At 46.0% G+C, this 18,893-nt stretch overlaps 1 protein-coding gene across 1 annotated transcript in view; it reads left to right on the top strand.

Annotated features, from left to right (window-relative positions):
* LOC106538675 (alpha-1-macroglobulin) overlaps positions 1 to 18,893 on the top strand; it is a 63,551-nt gene that overhangs the window by 32,122 nt on the left and 12,536 nt on the right. The window contains exons 12-16 of the mRNA XM_087711236.1: positions 2,684 to 2,908; positions 6,016 to 6,079; positions 7,406 to 7,551; positions 8,775 to 8,924; positions 18,045 to 18,209. Of these exons, the coding sequence (XP_087567362.1) occupies positions 2,684 to 2,908; positions 6,016 to 6,079; positions 7,406 to 7,551; positions 8,775 to 8,924; positions 18,045 to 18,209 (750 nt within the window). The remainder of the gene's footprint in view (positions 1 to 2,683; positions 2,909 to 6,015; positions 6,080 to 7,405; positions 7,552 to 8,774; positions 8,925 to 18,044; positions 18,210 to 18,893) is intronic.

Raw genomic sequence — 18,893 nt, 5'->3', positions numbered from 1 at the left:
TTGTGTACAGTTAACTATACCAGCTCTGTATCTTATAACTGGTATTGCCCAGGTATTTATGGCCTTGATTGTATTTCCACCATTCAGTTTAGATTTCAAAATTTTCCTAATTCTGTTGGTGTACCCTCCCGACAATAGTTTTTACTTCTCCATGCTTGATGTTATCCAACTGCAGAATGCCTAAATATTTGTAGGCTTCATTTTCGTTGCATTTAATTAGTTGGCCATTGGGCATTTCAATTCCCTCACATGTAGTGATTTTGTCCCTTTTTATGGATACAGTGGCACATTTTTCCATGCCAAACTGCATTGAAATATCGGTGCTGAATACTCGGACTGTGTTTCTCAGTGATTGGATTTCTATTTCTGACTTTCCATAGAGTTTCAAATCATCCATATATAATAAATGCGAACTTTTTCAGCTTCTTTGGCTGTTTGGTAGCCTAATTTCATTTTTTTAAAGCTTACTGATAGTGGGATCATCACGATGATGAAGAGAGTTGAGAGCCCTCTAAAATCCCAAGTACTTGTAGCCTTCTTCTGGTTTTACTGCCTTTATCATTTCTTCATTCTCAAGTTGTATTCCATCAACTTCTATGACCTTGCCTGCTTTGGATGCCATTGTTGCACGTTTGTCAATTCCAAACTGCATACCAATGTCTTGGCTAAATTCTTTTGTGCTTTCAATTAATAAATTTAGTTCAGCTTTTGTTTTACCAAACAGCTTCAGATCATCCATGTACACCAAGTGTGAAATTTTCAGTCCTTTGTTTGCAAGTTCGTATCCACAGTTCACCTTCTTTAAAATGATTGTCAGTGGCAGCATTCAGAGTATAAAAAGTAGGGGTGAAAGGGAATCACCCTGGAAAATGCCTCGTTTAATTTCAACTTCACCCAGTTCTTCTTCATTAGCCATAAGCTTCATTTTCCAGAGGTTGATTGAAGTTTCCATGAATTTTTGTATGTTGCTGCTGATGCCCAAGATTTTCAGGCATTTTTTGATCCAGCTGTGGGGAACTGAATCAATTATTGTTGTTGTTGTTGTTGTTGTTGTTGTTGTTATTATTTTATTTACTTATATTTTAGTTATGTTTATGCAGTGTATTTTGGAGATGATGACCCTTTGAGAGCTATATGCAAAGAAATTTCATTTTAATATGTGCCGATTAGTATAGATTTAAAGTGACAATAAAGATAAAGTTATTCTGGTTAGTTAGTTAAAAGTACTTAGGGATCCTTCCTTTTTTCACACCTTCCAGGTGTCAGGACTATTCCATTCCACTGGGATAGGGGGAGTGTTCCCCTCTGGCCAGCCTGGCCCATTGACTGTAGGGAGGAGAATTACAATTCGATGGTCCAGTACTCAAACATCAATCAGGGATGTCTGCAGAGGGGAAAAAAGCCATGAGGGAAGCCACTACTATGCAAAGTGGTGTATTTCTACATATGATGAAATTTACATGTGAGAAAATCAGCCTGCTGACTGCAACCAAGACAACCAGCCCAATCTTTTGGGGTTGTGTGTGTGACAGGGTAAAACAAATGGAGTGTGGCTTCCAGAGCACAGTCACAAACCCCCTCTTGACTTTTGGTTGCTTCTCTATCTCTCTCTTTTTCTATATCTCTCTCATATCATATGATATCACATTACATCTATCTATCTATCTATCATCTATCCAAAAGTGGGGTTCAAAAATTGTTACTACAGGTTCTGTGGGCGTGGCTTGGTGGGCGTGACATGGCTTGGTGGGCATGGTTTGGTGGGCATGGCAGGCGAAGATTACTGCAAAATCCCCATTTCCTCCTGATCATCTGGGACTTGGGAGGCAGAGAATAGATGTGGATGGAGCTAGTCAGAGGTGTTCTTTACCGATTCTCTGAACTACTCAAGAGTTCCATTATCGGTTCTCCAGAACTTGTCAGAACCTGCTGAATACCACCCGTGTATGTGCGTGTGTGTGTGTGTGTCCGTCCATCTATCCATCCATCCATCCATCCATCCATCCATCCATCCATCCATCCATCCATCTATCTATCTATCTATCTATCTATCTATCTATCTATCTATCTATCTATCTATCTATCATCTCTATCTATTCCTTTCTCTCTATCTAGCCATCTTTCTATATCTTCTCTCTCCCCCCTCTCTTTCTCTCTCTTCCATCCATCCATTATCTATCTATTTCTATATCTACTGAATATCTACTTTATAAATATATCTATTGTCTATCTCTAAGTGGTGGGTTGCAGGCAGTATGCCCCGGTACATGTGTACCGGAGCTTGCCCAGAGCACTAGGTACCATTATAATATGGTGCTCTGGAGGGCCCGCCCACCCTCGCTCCTTACCTGTGCTGTAAGCTTTTGGCACTTCCGCGCACGTGCGTGGCACTTACAGCCCCTACGTGACGCTCCACCGAGCAGCTGGAGCATTGCAGAGGCTTGCAGAACCATCGCAGGTGGGTATGATGGAAGCACGTGCTGCACGCATGTGCGTTCGTGCCATGCATTTCCATGTGGGTGACGCCGGGCCCATTCCAACCCTACCGGTTGGAAAGGGAACCGGAATCTGGAATCCACCACTGATCTCTATCATCTATCATCCACCTCTCTCGCCCTTGTCAGCGAAATGTTCTCAGCCAGTTTCCCACCTATTTTCTCTAAATCTGTGCTTTTCCTCTCAGGCTTCATATCAAGAGAAACCTTGGTGTAATAGTGAGCACTGGATTACACCCAGTCACGGTAGAGCAAGTCACACAGTGTACATACTTTATTCTCCAAGCAAAAGTTACCTAAATATCAAGCCTGCCTCAAAGACGCTCCGCTGCCGCCACTTGGAGCACATTCGGGTGCAATACAGCCTTAACCTAGGTGATGAGAAGGAGGATGAGATTGTCTTCTATTACATGGTGAGTCTTCAGGCCAAAGCTGCATTTACAAGGCATGTTTGCTTCGCTTTGTTAAACAGCTATCAATCAATCAATCAGAATAGAGATGGAAGGGACTTTGGAGGTCTTCTAATCCAACCCCCTGCTCAAACAGCAGATCCTATACCATTTCAGACAAGTGACTATCCAGTCTCTTCTTAAAACCTCCAGTGATGAAGCACCCAGAACCTCCGAAGGCAAAGCTGTTCCACTGGTTAATTGTCCTCACTGTTAGGAAGTTACTCCTTAATTCCAGGTTGCTTTTCTCCTAAATTAATTTCAATCCATTGTTTCTGGTCCTGCCTTCTGGTGCTTTGGAAAATAAATTGAACCCCCCTCCTCTTTGCGGCAGCCTCTCAAATACTGGAAGACTGCTATCATGTCCAGGGTGACCAGACGTCCCGCATTTGGTGGGACAGGCATGCTTTCTCATCATTTTTCCCGCGTCCCGGGCCATTCCCAAAAGATCCCGCTTCATTTTGGCGCCTTCTTCGATGGCTCACTCCCCTGCCCATCCGCTGCGCTCGCATGGGATAGCTTAGCGAATGAGTGGGTGGGGATCGCCGCCCGGAAGCCACCAGAAGCCTTCCTGCCCACCACCGGCTGCACTGCAGCTGACTCGCCCCAGGCGGGCTGGGAGGCTTTGGGCGTCTGGGCGGGAAGAGCCGCGAGCGGATGGTGGTGGGATCGCCGCCTGGGAGCTGCCAGAAGCCGCTCCCGGCCGCGGGCCCCTGCCCTGCCGCGTCCAGTGTGTCTTCAACAGCAAGCGGGTTGCCCCGCCCAGCTCGCTGCCGCTGCCCCTCCCTAGCCAGGTCATCCCAAACGTGAACGACCCGCAGCTAGGGGGGGGGAACTTCGCTTGAGATGAGCAGGCTATGCCCTCCATAGCCTGGTCATCCCAAGCAGAGCCCACCTAGCTGCGTTGCCCACACACGTGGGGATTCAAGGAATCCAGCTGGATACCTTGAATCCCCACGGGTGTGGGCAACACAGCTAGGCAGGGGGGGAGCTTCGCTTGAGATGACCAGGCTATGCCCTCCATAGCCTGGTTATCCCAAGCAGAGCCCGCCTAGCTGCGTTGCCCACACGCGCAGGGATTCAAAAAATCCAGCCGGTTACCTTGAATCCCCGCGCATGTGGGCAACACAGCTAGGCGGGGGGGGAGCTTCGCTTGGGATGACCAGGCTATGGAGGGCATAGCCTGGTCATCTCAAGCAAAGCTACCCCCCGCCTAGCTGCGTTGCCCACATGCGCGGGGATTCAAGGAATCCAGCCGGATACCTTGAATCCCCGCGTGTGTGCACAACGCAGCTAGGTGGGGGGAGAACTCCCCTTGGGATGCCGGGTCATGCTGTTGAAGACGTGCTGGACGCGGCAGGGCAGGGGCCCGTGGCCGGGAGCAGAGCCAGCCACTGCTGCAGGGATCGGGTGCCGCAGCAGCAGTTCCCAGTTGGGACCGGGCGCCCTTAACGTAGCAACCCTGCATTGCTGATAATCTTGAGGCTCCATGCGAAAGGGCCGAACACGGAGAAAAGGAAGGCGCGTCGGGCATCCAGATCGCAGCGAGAAGAAGGAGGAGGAAGGTATTTATTATACTTGTATTTATTATACTGTGGATTTGGTCTGCATCAACCTGCCACCTCCCCTCACCAGGCAAATCGCGGTGAAAACTCTGGGTGAGTTTCTGCGGAGAGCTTGGCGGGCAGCTGGCTGGCCTTCTAAGAGGTGGAGGGAGGAGCGGCAGCTCCTTGAAATGGAAAAAGGCCTGCTTCCCCCCCACCCCAATGAGATGCCTTCCACGATAATAGGAGAGGAGAGCCTGGAGACAGCAATCACAAGGCAGAAAGTAGCTAAGAGAATGGGGTGGGGGTTGGGAGAAGGCATGGGACGGGCTCCCAGCAGCGGCTGCTCAGATTTGCCATTTGAGAGAGAGAGAGAGGGAGGGAGGGAGGGAGGGAGGGGGAGAATGCGAGTGTGTGTATCCCTCCTTCCTTCAGCCCAACACTCTCGCTGGCATTCTGGCCAGACGAGAGGTACTGCAGAGGGTCTAGGGCAGCGAGTCATTCAATGGGAAACTTGCCTCTTGGAAGGAATGACCCGGCTTGGCTCCCGCTTCGTCTCTCCTGCCTCTTCGCTTCTCCGTTCGATCGTTGAAAGCGGGAGCCAACCAATGGTATTCTATTTTCTTCACTACCGGTTCAGTAGCAGGAGCACACACATTCTCAAACATTTCTGGCTTTGTTGACTGGTGGGAGGCAGAGGTGGGTTCCTACCGGTTTGGACCGGTTCGGACGAGTAGGTAGTAACTTGACTGGCCACGCTCCTGAACTGGTTTTACCTGCTCGTTCAGGCAGATAGGCAGGAAAAATGCTTTAAAAAGCAGGGAAAAGGTTTCCGACAATTGTGCGGCTCACAGCTGAGCCATGCTATCCTAGGAAGCTTTTATTTTACTACTGGTTTGCAGAACCAACGACAATTGTCCCTTCCAGTTTGGCCAAACTGGGAGGATTTCACCCCTGGTCCTCCCTAAAGGTGGAGAAATCCCAAACACAGGCTGAGGCAGATATTTACACATTTCTTTGCTTCTGCTTGGTGACATAAGAGGAAGCTTGCATGCAACAGATGATATAGAAATACAGAAATTATAAAAATAGTCAAGCACGCCTTCCGTGCTTTTGGTCACAAGCCTAATCCACAGGCTAGTCTTTTCCTTTGGGATCTGCCATGGCCACAAAGGCCGCATAGGCCTGGATTTTAGCCTTGTCATTTCAACATATGTTCCCTTCAGGCAATCATCAAATTCACCAGATTCCTGATCAACACCATGGGTGAATTATTATTCTATTCTTTTAATCAAAAGATTAAGCTAGACAATTGCAGCTCCGCAATCCTAGGGGGCCGCATATCTAGCATGACAGCCAGTGGTTAGAGTTGAAAATCAATCAATCAATCAATATCTATCTATCTATCTATCTATCTATCTATCTATCTATCTATCTATCTATCTATCTATCTATCTACCAATCAACCAATCAATTGATTTCTCCAAGCCCTTGCATATCTAACAGGAGTTTTGTCTTTCCATGCAGATGAAGTCTAATGAGAACATCGTAGGAACAGGGAGACACAGGCAACGAGTGGAACAGGGAAAAGGTAAATGTTCTCCCTCCAAATGACCCTCCCTCCTCCTGCTTGACAAAAAGATTCCCAGAGGTTCCCAGGGTGTCTCCATCTATAGAGCTCCAGTCAGTGGTAGGATTCAACCCATTTAACAATCGGTTCGCTCAAACCGATCCGAATCAGCTGAATCCCACCCAGGGCTCCAGTTCTCTCTTGCTGAATGCTGGGTGCCTCTTTCATGTCTGACAAACCTCTCTTCCTTTTCCCACTCACAGCTGGGTTCACTATATCTGATTTCACACTGGCAGGGCAAGGGAGGTGGGCACACATAGCCAGCCCTGCCATCGGGCAGAAGAAAGGTATAGTCTCAAGCAGTAGAAACAGGTCATTTCCCTCAAATTTCCACAGCCGCTTCCTTCGCTCTGAGTTTTTGCTGCGCATCGCAGTGATGCCTCTTTGCAATTATGTTAAAAGGCTGCCCAGATGCCTATGCTCCATTTCCTCTGGGACAGGCCCTTCTCAGAGATCCACAGAGGGGATAAGGGGCTCAGTGTCTTGTAGTCAGCAGGCTGGCACACTGGATGTGACTTTGTTTTCAAGGATAACCAAAACATGCAAGGTGAAAGAATGAAGGCTAGAGAATGGGATGCAGTTCCCAATCACCTGGTACCCAGAAGACCCCAAGTTCAACCCAGAAACCCTGGAGAGCCATGGGAAGGCACTACTAACAGCAGTGACTCATGGGTCTTAGGCAGCATTTAGGGTTTTTAGGATGGCAAAGGGTTGAAGGACTCCATGGCATGTGCCATGGGGCCTGTTTTATGTCCGTTGCCCTCCTGTGCAGTGGGAGATGTTACTGGAGGGAGATTCACCTGCTGCTTCATGGATCCCCAAAACAAGAAGGACCACCGACTTGATCATTGCCACCACAAACCTAACATTTATTGTGGAGGAGAAGACAAGCCCTCACAATTGAGAAGAAGACAGCAGCTGAATTCCTTCAGCTCCTGGTTCTCCATTGATCCATTTTTGACTCACATTTCCCAGCATGTTGTTGTCGTCCTGGTGAAGTCTGATGTATTCCAACTGGAACTAATTCTATCTATGTGTCCGTCTGTCTGTCTGTCTGTCTGTCTGTCTGTCTGTCTGTCTGTCTGTCTATCTATCTATCTATCTATCTATCTATCTATCTATCTATCTATCTCTATCTCTATCATCCATCTATCCCTCTATCTCTATTCATCCATCCATCTCTGTTTATATCTGTTCCTTTTCTGTCTGTCTGTCTACCTATCTACCTACCTGATTAAATTTATATGTCTCTTTCAATCCCCTTCACCCGGGAATTTCATCCTTTAGAAACCAAAGGGGAGTTCGTTTTGACACACTGGATTTTTGTCGAAAATGCTGTCAACACCCAGTGGCTCATCTACACCATTTTGCCCAGCGGAGAACTCATTGCTGACTCGAGAGACTTCACCGTAGAAAAGTGCTTCCCTGATGGGGTAACATTGTGTATTTTGTGTTGTACTGTTAAAGAAAGGCAGAATCTTAATGACCCAGAACAGGTCTTCTCTAAGCTGGTGCTCCTTCGCTTTATTGATGCTAATATCCACAAAGCCTTCTTAGCTCCTGATCCTTTGAGAAAAAAAAGCTCTTGAGTTACGCTTTTTCTATCTGCTGGCCCAGGCTGATGTAATCAGTTATATCCTAGCCAGACCTGTTCCCTTGACTACTGGTATCTCAGTGGGTCATAAATAAATTGCAATGGAAAGAAAACCCAAACATCTGCTAACCTTAAGCCTTTTTTTAAACAATTTTGATAGCCTTCATTACATTAATCCTATTCCCATAATTATAATAACATTGTACATAATACAATCATCTTTCAACTTCTGGTCCTTTCATCTACCTACTACCGGTAATTGTAACATATTGTATAGAAATATGTATGATTATCTTCCCTTCCTTTCTAATTTCTACCTCTATTCTATATCTTAATATCACAAACCTTATATTGGTAGATACTCTATTTCTATCCTTCATCTCTTGTCTGTTTTAATATCGCAATTAAAAAAATATTAATATCAATCAATATCTTTTCTTCATTGTTGGATGGGAGGATAAGCCTCAGATCAGGCAAGAGAGTTGTGACTTTCTGCGGTCTACAAGATGTCACTCCTTTCTTTGTCACCCCTCCAAAGTGACTTTAGCCCTTTAAGGGGCCCCCATAGCCCTTAAAACCTGGCTGTTCCGACAGGCCTGGGGCTAAAGATCAGCTGCCCCTATCTCGAATGGTATGATTGTTGTGCTTTTTAACTATGTATAGTTTTGTGTTCTTGTTAAACTGTTTGTATCCCCCCTTCCCTTTTTGAGTTGTGAGCCACCCTGAGTCCCCTTAGGGAAAAGGGCGGCATATAAATGAAATAAAACTCAAACTCAAACCCAATGAAGAGAGTTCAGCCTAGGGTAGTGGAGCCCCGGTACCTACAATTGTATCGCAACGACGTCAAACTGGAAGTCACCTTAAACCTATTTTTGGGGGGGGGGGTGTCAGCCAATAGTTCCATTGAGCCTGTCAAACTGTAGTTTGAGATTAGTCACAGAGGGCAATTCAAGGTTACAATATGCATGACAACAAGGATGACTTCATCCCATTCATTTCTCCTTCCATTCATTCCACACCGAGAGGAAGTGGCTTTTTCAAAGACCTGGTTTATGTTTACAGGCAAAACTGTGGTTCTCTGATCAAGAAGGTATGCCTGGAGGGGAAACCCAACTCCATATGTCACGCCTGTATGATTACATCTGTGCCATCCATGCCGTTGATGAGAATGTCTATCTCTTGAAGCCTGACGCTGAGTTCTCCCCTGAGAAGGTGAGTTCTGACTGCATTTCATTTGGGGTCCAGATAGATCCTGCCTCCTGCTGGTTTTATCCCAAGATTTACTTGTCCATAGAGGTGTGCTTCAAATAGGATCACTTGCAGCCGTTTATTTACAATTTACAGCAGAAGATAGCGGTCACAACTAAATATAAGAAGCTGGGGGAGGACTTCAGGGTAGGAGAAGCAAAGGAAATTGTCCATAAATTAATTTTCGGGGAAGAAAATGTAGGAAAAATAGAAGGACAAAGCATGTGGACCGAGGGTAGCCCAATGTCACAGTCCAGAAATTTTGCCATAGGGATAGCAACCTATATAAAGAAAAAAATAAACTCCAAAGCAGTCTATTCTGATGAAGAAGGCAGGATACTAATGATTGAATTAGAGACAACAGAAAAATCAATATTATTAAGTAGTGAGATATGCACCAAATCAGAAACAAGAGGAATTCTACAGGAAATTACACAACAAAATAAATGAATTATAATATGAAAATATTTGCTTAATTGGAGATTATAATGCAATAGTGGATAAAAAGATGGACTATGAAAGTAAAAGAAATAATAAGACAAAAAATATGTGACCTAAATCCTTTTTTGAGATGGCAATGGAATATAAACTACATGATATTTGGAGAGAAAGACAGAAAACAAGAAAGCAATATACCTTTTATTCGAACCCCCACCAGTCCTTATCGAGAATTGACATGGCCTGGATATCATCTGGACTATGTAATCAATAAGAGGAAATCAAAATTGAAATAAATGAGTGGGCAGATCATAACCCAATAAAATTAAAATGGAAAGGCCAAAAAAGAAGAAAAAGATGGGTGAGGAACCTAAATATCGTAAATGACATAGAATACACTCAAATGCTAGAGAAAGAATTAAAATTATTTTTTAGAATAAATAAAAAAGAAGACACCTCAATTTAAGATCTCTGGGATACCATGAAAGCATATATAAGAGGCCTCATGATCGTCTACATTGCGGGGAAAATCAGAAAACAAAAAGAGCAACAAGAACGTATGCAAAATAACTGAAGGAAGCCGAAGCTGAATTACAGAAAGACCCAAAGAATAAAATTAAAAAAGAAAAAAGAGAGATGATAAAACATAAAATTAACTAAATAACTCAAAAAGAATTAACACAGAAAATTAAAGCGGCCAAACAAAATTACTTTGAACAAGCCAACAAACCTGGATGACGGCTGGCATACAGATTGAAAAATGAAAGAGAAAAAAGAATGATATATCAATTAAAAGATGATGAGGGAAATATTCAACATAAATCGGAAGAAAAGAAGCATATTATTCAAAAATACTTCACAAAACTATAATCCAGGTAAAACTTTTTTTCTGAAATTAAACAAACTAACTGCTAGGTTCATATGGCAAGGATGAAAAGCGAGGATTAAATTAAAGTCAATGCAAGATAGCAAGGAGAGAGGAGGTTTAGCATTACCAAACTGGGAGCTATACGCATTAGCATTAACAACAACATTTGGAATTTGGTATTTGGTATTTATTCGATTTGTAAGCCACCCTATTCCACGAAGGGACTCAGGTTGGCTGAACAAAAACCAGGGAAAGGGGAACAAATACAGAAAATAAGACAAACAGGACAATAATACAAGAAATTTAAAAAACACAGCAAGCATAGCAAATTCGAGCGGGAGGGGGACTCAAGCCTAGGTTTGCTGGGACAGCCAGGTCTTAACGGCTGTCCGGAAGGCCTGAAGGGTGGCAAGGGTCCGAATCTTCATGGGGAGCTCGTTCCAAAGGGCCGGAGCAGCCACAGAGAAGGCCCTCCTCTGGGTGGTCGACAGCCGGCATTGGCCGGCAAATGGAATTCGGAGGAGGCCTAATCTGGGGGATCTAATGGGTCTATGGGAGGTAATTGGCAGGAGGCGGTCTCTCAAGTACCCAGGTCCAATACCATGTAGGGCTTTATAAGTGATAATTAGCACCTTGAAGCATATCCGGAGACCAATAGGCAGCCAGTGCAGCTCATGGAGGATAGATGTAATGTGGGTGTACCGTGGCGCACCCACAATCGCTCGCGCAGCTGCATTCTGGACCAGCTGAAGTCTCCGAACACTCTTCAAGGGCTGCCCCATGTAGAGCGCAGTACAGTAGTCCAATCTTGAGGTCACAAGGGCATGAGTGAGTGTTGTAAGATCCTCCCGGTTCAGGTAGGGATGCAATTGGTGCACCAGGCGGACCTGGGCAAATGCCCCCCTGGTCACAGCTGACAAATGATGATCTAAGGTCAGCTGTGGGTCCAGGAGGACTCCCAGATTGCAAACCCTGTCTGAGGGGCGTATAATTTCACCCCCCAGCCTGAGAGATGGAATACCTTGCCAATTTGTGGGAGGAAAAAACACAAGCCACTCGGTCTTATCAGGATTGAGAGCCATCTTGTTAACCCCCATCCAGACCCTCACATCCTCCAGGCACTGACCCATCACGTCAACTGCTTCACTGAGCTGGCACGGGGTGGACAGATACAATTGAGTATCGTCCGCATACTGGTGGTATTTTATCCCATGCCGTCGGATGATCTCTCCCAGCGGCTTCATGTAAATGTTAAACAGGAGGGGGGACAGGACCGACCGCTGCGGCACCCCATAGTTAAGGGGCCTAGGGGTCGACCTCTGTCCCCCAACCAACACCGACTGCGACCTGCCCGAGAGGTAGGAGGAGAACCACCGAAAAACGGTGCCTCCCACTCCCACCTCTCGCAACTGCCGCAGAAGGATACCATGGTCGATGGTATCGAAGGCCGCTGAGAGGTCCAGGAGGACCAGAACGGAGGCCTGGCCCCCGTCTCTGGCTCTCCAGAGATCATCGGTCAGTGCGACCAAAGCAGTTTCCGTGCTGTAGCCAGGCCTGAAACCAGATTGGAAGGCGTCTAGATAATCGGCTTCTTCCAAGGACCGCCGGAGCTGAGAGGCCACCACTTTCTCAACAACCTTCCCAACAAAGGGGAGGTTGGAGACTGGACGGTAGTAATTTAAAACAGCTGGATCCAAGGACGGTCTCTTCAGAAGGGGTCTCACCACCGCCTCCTTTAAAAGGGGGGAAAGGACCCTTCCCGGAGAGATGTGGTCACTATCGCCTGGATCCAGCCCCATGTCACCTCCCTGCTGTTCGCGACCAGCCAGGAGGGGCACGGGTCCAGTACACATGTGGAGGCACTCACTGCTCCGATGGCCTTGTCCACTTCCTCAAGGGTAACAGACTGGAAATCAATCCAACGGTGTCGTTCAAGATCCTCCCCCGGTACCTCGGCTGGCTCTGCGCAATTGGAGTCCAAGTTTGCCCGAAGCCAAGCCACTTTATCCGCGAGAAATTGGACGAATTCCTCAGCCTTACCTTGTAAAGGAGTGCCCGTATCTCTCCCTTTGAGGAGGGAATGGGCTATCCTAAACAAGGCGGCTGGGCGTGACTCAGCGGAAGCTTTCAGAGCGACAATGTAAGTTCTTTTTGACGTCTGAATTGCCCGGAGGTAGGCTCTGATGCAGGATTTTAACAGTGCTTGGTCTGACTCGGACTTACTGGATCCCCAGCGGTGCTCTAGAGACGTCTCTTTTGGCGCTTCATCTCCCGGAGTTCCTCAGTAAACCAAGGAGCCCTCCTGGATCCACTGCCTCGGATCGGCCGTAAAGGCGCAATCTGGTTAAGGGCCCCTGCCACCACCGAGTTCCAAGCAGCGATCAGCGTCCCAACCGAATCGCGGGCGAGAGTATCAGGTATAACACCAAGCGCCGTCTGAAAGCCCATAGGGTCCATAAGGCGCCTGGGGTGGAACCACCTAATCGGTTCCTCCTCCCTACAGTGGAGGATCGGCCTCCGAAAGTCAAGCCTCAGTAGGCAGTAGTCCGACCACGACAGGGGCAAGATCTCAATACCCCTCAGACCAAGATCACAACTCCACTGCTCCGAGAGGAATATGAGGTCAAGTGTGACCCGCCGAGTGAGTCGGATCCTGAATTACTTGGGTCAAGCCCATGGCTGTCATGGAAGCCATGAACTCCTGCGCCCCATCAGAGTGCTCGCCGAGTGAAGGCAAGTTGAAATCCCCCAGCACCACAAGCCTGGGGAACTCAACTGCCAGCTCGGCTACTGACTCGAGGTGCGAGGGGAGAGCTGCTGCGACGCTGTTGGAAGGCAGGTACGTTAGCAGCAAGCCCACTTGACCCCCAGGGTCCAACCTCACCAGCAAGGACTCACACCCGACAAGCTCCAGAGCAGGGATCCTACGAGGAATTAAAGACTCTCGGATAACCACAGCCACTCCCCCACCCCTTCCTGGGGTCGCGGCTGGTGAAGCACCTGAAAACCCTCTGGGCACATCTTGGTGAGGGGGATTCCTCCCTCCGGGCCCAGCCAGGTTTTAGTAATACATGCCAGGTCTGCCCCCTCGTCTAAAATTAAGTCCCGGACAAGGGGAGCCTTGTGAACCACAGACCTGGCATTTAGCAACAGCAGCCTGAGACCAGGGCCCTGACGACTCGTGCCATCTGGCCTTGGAGTGGGACTAATAGGGCCGGAAGGAGGGATCTCTGTAACATAGCGAACCCTCCTTCCCCGGTAATGGCTTGCCCTAAAGTCCCCGCCATATCTACCCCTCCCAGTTAAGACCGTATTGCTCCGGCCCACTCCCGTGTCCATAGGCCCCCTACCCTCCCCCAGGGCTATCAACATCCCTGGCAAACCCTTCGAACCATACATTCTAAGGCTGGGGGTTAAACCAGGCCCCCCTAACACTTCTGCAAGGCACTCAGTGTAGGAGGTACCTGGTTGTAGTCCAGCCTTCTCAAACGTACTCACTCATCCAAACAAACACTCCCCCACGACAATTTAAAAAACACAGCTATATGATAAAAGTGGGTACATACATACATCACAGTCACACCTCAAGCACTCATCATACGTTAAAAATACACGGAGCACTGTGATAGTGCGCTATCAAACTATGATGTAAAAGTGGAGAGAGAACTGTTCCGCTCCTCTCTCTCCTCTATGTCCCGGAGAGACATCCACGGCTACCAGACCAAAAGTCGATAGTGTACAGGGCAGTCGTGCATGGGAAAGGATAAGGCATGAAAGTCTGATGTTCACAAGTAGCAACCGGTCAGTCTCATCCCTCTTAGAGTCCAAAAGAAGGTCAGTGGACCGCATGCACAGAAGTCTCTTTCCTGATATTAAATAAGGTTTATAGTCTGGGGGGCCAAAGTCTGAAACTGGCCTGAGCCGCTCTAGGAGGGGGGGAGAGAGCGTGGATCTTTCCGAAACCAAGTCCTCACCCTTGCAGCCGCCATCCTCTATCGCTCCTAATCCCAACCCACTCCCACTCCCAATCCTACTCCTAAACCTAATCACTAATCTAACACTAGCCTCACACTAACCTACACCCTAACCCCACCCAATCTTAACCCAGCACCAACCTAATCTAATACTAATCCTACATTAACCTGGCCCTAGCCCAGCCCTAACTCTACCTCAAGCCCTGACCCTAGCCCTAATCCCTGCCATTCAATCCCTCCCGCACCTCGGGTGCAACCAATCGTTGCCCTCGTAACTATTTCTAAACTGTATCTAACTATCTAATTATACCTATGCCTATAACTAACTATATCTATCTCTTATCTAAACCTATCTAACTAACCAGAGCAATGGCAGGCGGCAGACGGGCGGGGGAGAGCAGATGTTACAGGCAGGACATCGGACACAGGCCAAGGTAGAGGAGAGTCAAAGCGGCTAGGGAGATGGTAAAAGGCTTCCTGTCGGCTAGGGAGGGAGGCAAAGGAGCAATGTCCAGAAGAGGCTATGATGACACGGAGGCCAGAAGTTGGAAAAAAAGGGGGTGCATCCAGGCCTCTCGCTTCCTCGGCTGGAATTCAGAGCACCATTCTTCCTCTCCACCCGAGCAACCACACCAGACAAATGAACGGCCAGATCTTTTCGCCAGAGGATCGCAGGACAGCAAGGCAGCAGGCGGCGAGGCAAGCAGAATAGAACGGGGGGGGGCATCTGGGGTGGCTACGGCGGCGGCAAACACAGCCAGCCGTCCAATCCGCCGCTCCACGATCTCAAAGTTTCCGACGACCCCTCGTTCTTCATAGCTTCACAGCTGAAATTGAGTCCCCAGGCTCACTGCGCCATTCGGATCAGTCAGGCAGGCAAGGGGGAAGGGGCACCAAAGGATTTGCAGTTGCTATGATTCAGTAGCGCAGCGCCGCCATCTTCCCCCTCACGCCGCAATGACCGTTCCAGGCTGCAGCAATTCCGCTGCTCGGGAGACGGCCATGGATAGCTACCGGATGACAGCCGAGCCTTACGCGATTCCTAGGACCAAGCCCCACCGGGAAGGTTTGTTAGCGATGTAAAAGGGATCCGGAGGCTCTCGAGATCTTCTATATTTGGCAGTGATTTCTATAGAGCGAGAAGCCAGGCAGCCATCCGAGTCCCGCACATGCGCAGATGGGTGAAGGATTAGATAGAATTAAAGAATAAAAGAATTTTGACCTTAGAAGGCCATGATCTGCAAGCAGGTTGGCATACGTTCCTATGGGATGATAAAAATAAAACGCACAAATACTTTAAAAAACATCTAATTAGAAATGTGTTATTGCAAAACTGGCTCAAAATTTTAAAAAACCCACTATGTGAAAATCCCAAATTGGCTATCCCCGACAGAAAGGACGATGCACCCAAATTTTACAGATATGAATAAAGTGTTAAGATACAGAGAAATTTAAAAACAATAAAAAAATTGGCACAACAAAACATGAAAGTTGACTGGCTAACCTACTTGCAAATCAAAACTAAACACAATAACGATATTAAATTGTACGGCATCCAAATGGAACCACACAAATTAAATAAAATAATCCAAAGCTCAGAAAGAAAGATGATAGGGAAAATATATAAATTTCTTATGAAGTATAAAATGGAAGTAGAAATTGTGACAGAACAAATGGTAAAATGAGCACAGAACTTTGGCTACAATATTGAATTAGATAAATAGGAAAAAATGTGGGGGACAAATTTAAAAATAATACTATTGGTTGCATACAAGGAAAACCAGTACAAAATGTTTTACAGATGGCACTTAGCATCAGTAAGGCTAGCAAAAATTTCAGCAAATAGTTCACCAAAATGTTGGAAATGTGAATTAACACACTGAACATATTATCACATATGGTGGACGTGTGAGGAGGCTAAAAAGTATTGGAAAAGGATTAAAAATTGGCTAGAGTCAATAACAGGAGTCAAAATTGATCTGAAACCAGATCAAATGACTGCGAAGTTTTAAAAAGAAATCCAGTATTTAATTTTATACATAATTACGGCAGTGAGGATTGCCTTCACTCAGAAATGAAAAAATAAATTGATACCAAGAGAAGATGAAATAGTAAGAAAGGTTTTGGACTGTCCTAAAATGGACAAATTAACAAAAAAAATCCAGGGAAAAGAAGAAACAGAATATTACCAGATTTGGGGGAAATAGTTTAGGTGGATGGAGGAAAGAAACAAGGATCAATAAAAGAAGTCAATAAAACCCAAATAGAAGTTAAGGAAAATTAACATACATGCACACAGACACACAAACACACACACACACACACACACACACACACACACACTCAAGAGAGTTTAAATTTATTAGAGGTAATCACCCAATATAGCAGATAGATGAATAAAATAAGAGGGTTAAAAATGGTGAAACGCAAATGAAATATATTAGGAGAAATAACATATGGATAATTGTATCGATTTGCAATTGCTATTAGAAAGAACAGGAAGTTCCCGTTTGTACTGTTTTGTGTAAATGTAGTGTACGTCTAAGTTTTGTGTGTGTGTATTTTGTATGTAAATAAAAATAAAATAACAACAACAATAATAATAATAATGAATAGAATCTCCCTCCCTCCCCATAATTGCAGGTCATGTTGTCCAATTAAATGTCCAACTGTTGTTATGGAAAACTGTCCGAGTCTTAGTAGAACATCTGGTTAGATGACCTTGGTTCCTAGGGGACGATTTCTTGTTGCTGTCTGGAAATGACATCCTTCCACTCCCTGACTCTGTGGCAGCTGAAAAGTGGCAATGGCTGCAATAAGTAAAATCTCCCTTTGAAGTTGACACAGAGTCCCAGAGCCAGTGTGGAGTACTGGGGAAGGAAGCAGAACAAGAAGCCAAATTCTGGTTCTCCATCAAACATAGATGCTTCCTTGGATCACTCCTGAATTCTTAATCGAGGCTGTCTCAGAGGTAGAATCATCTGGATCACCTTGGCCAGAAGACCAAGATGGCCTCTGCTTTGAGATTTCCAGTAAAAGAGAACTCATCATTTCATGTGGTGGCTTGAAATGGAACGTGAAAATTACCTTGGAAGACAGACAGAAGAGATTCTGCCTAAGGAGCTCAAAATGAAGTAATGAGCACAGAAAGAAATGTAGAGGGGACCTGTCCTAATTGATCAACTGCTAAAAAGATGTGGCAGGATAACTTTCAGGCTTGCAAGACTCTATTGATGTGGCCTTACAGTTAACTAATCTTATTGTGTTTATTGTTTGGTCTGCTGAACCTGAGAGGCTGATACCAACCTTGCAGGTTTGAAAGTGCAACTCACCTGCTCTCTCTTTTTACCATCTGATTGGTCACGGTGGATCCTCACTATATTTCTTTCTCTGTCCATTACTCAGCTTCAGGTTCGTCCTTCTTTTATCTGATTTCTCTGCCTTCTCTCATCTCCCAAGGTCATTCTCCCATTATATCAAGAGCCAGGGTGGCGCAGTGGTTAGAATGCGGGTACTGCAGTCTAACTCATTGCTCACTTCAGGTGTTCGATTCTGACCGGCTCAAGGTTGACTCAGCCTTCCATCCTTCCGAGGTTGGTAAAAATGAGGACCCAGATTGTTGGGGGGAATAGGCTAACTCTGTAAACCACTTAGAGAGGGTTGTAAAACACTATGAAGCGGTATATAAGTCTAAGTGCTATTGCTATTGCACAATCTGTTTCATTGGCTGATAGCTTGATGGACAGGAAGTTCCTCTAGCCCAAATCTCCATCCTCAGTTGCATTGCATTCTTTCTCATTTCAGTTTTACAGCCTCTTTCCCAAGAAGGATCACACCTTCTCTGTTGACCGCTTTATGGATGCATTCAATCTTCATCCCTGTCCTACAGAAAAACCATTGAGGGATGAAAGAATTGGCCACCCAGTGCATTTTCTCCCTGAAGATGGGGATGCTTACAAGATATTCAGGGTAAGCATCAAAGCTATTGTCAGAGTTTTGGCAGTGTGACTATTATAATGAGATAAACCCAGGAGCAAAACAGAGCACACAACACACAAAACCTTTTATAGAATTAATAGTAGTTTATATACAAATATATACATAAATATACATGGAGATAAATCCCTTACCGCTCAGCTACAGACACAAGGAGAGAAATGAGATACATGATGAGAGATACATTAGGAGAGAGAAACACGCCCTCATTGCCTCCCTTAAATAGACAACTCTTACAACAGTAAATGATGTGTGAACGCCACCAGAGTCTTAAAGAAGCGATACCTGTAATGCTGATCATCCTCATTGCATCAGTTTACAGATTACAGATTACAACCTTACATCAGCTGGTAGCTATTAAATCCTCTTTACTTGACAGCTATGATTCTCCACATGGGAGATGCTCTCATTAAGCAAGGAGAAGTGCATAGTAGGTTCTCTGCTTAGCTGAAGTAGACTTCTGGTATCTTCCTGGGCAGATTCATAGAGATATGGTTTCTTTGCAGGATCTAATCTGGGTCAGTCACTGGGACCAGAGGTTTTGTCTTCTGAGTCTTGTGCTGGAGGCTATTCTCAGGAAACCAGCACACGTTCTGGTAGGGAGATGTTCCCTGAAGATGGGTGCCAGCATGAGTCCGAAAGCTCGGAAGACAAAAT

The sequence above is a fragment of the Thamnophis sirtalis genome, unplaced genomic scaffold (assembly GCF_051295495.1).
Source record: "Thamnophis sirtalis isolate CommonGarterSnake01/CBP01778 unplaced genomic scaffold, rThaSir2_p1.2 scaffold_3, whole genome shotgun sequence".
Lineage (NCBI taxonomy): Eukaryota > Metazoa > Chordata > Lepidosauria > Squamata > Natricidae > Thamnophis > Thamnophis sirtalis.
The sequence above is the reverse complement of the archived record's forward strand: the minus strand, read 5'-3'. Positions and strand labels throughout refer to the sequence as shown.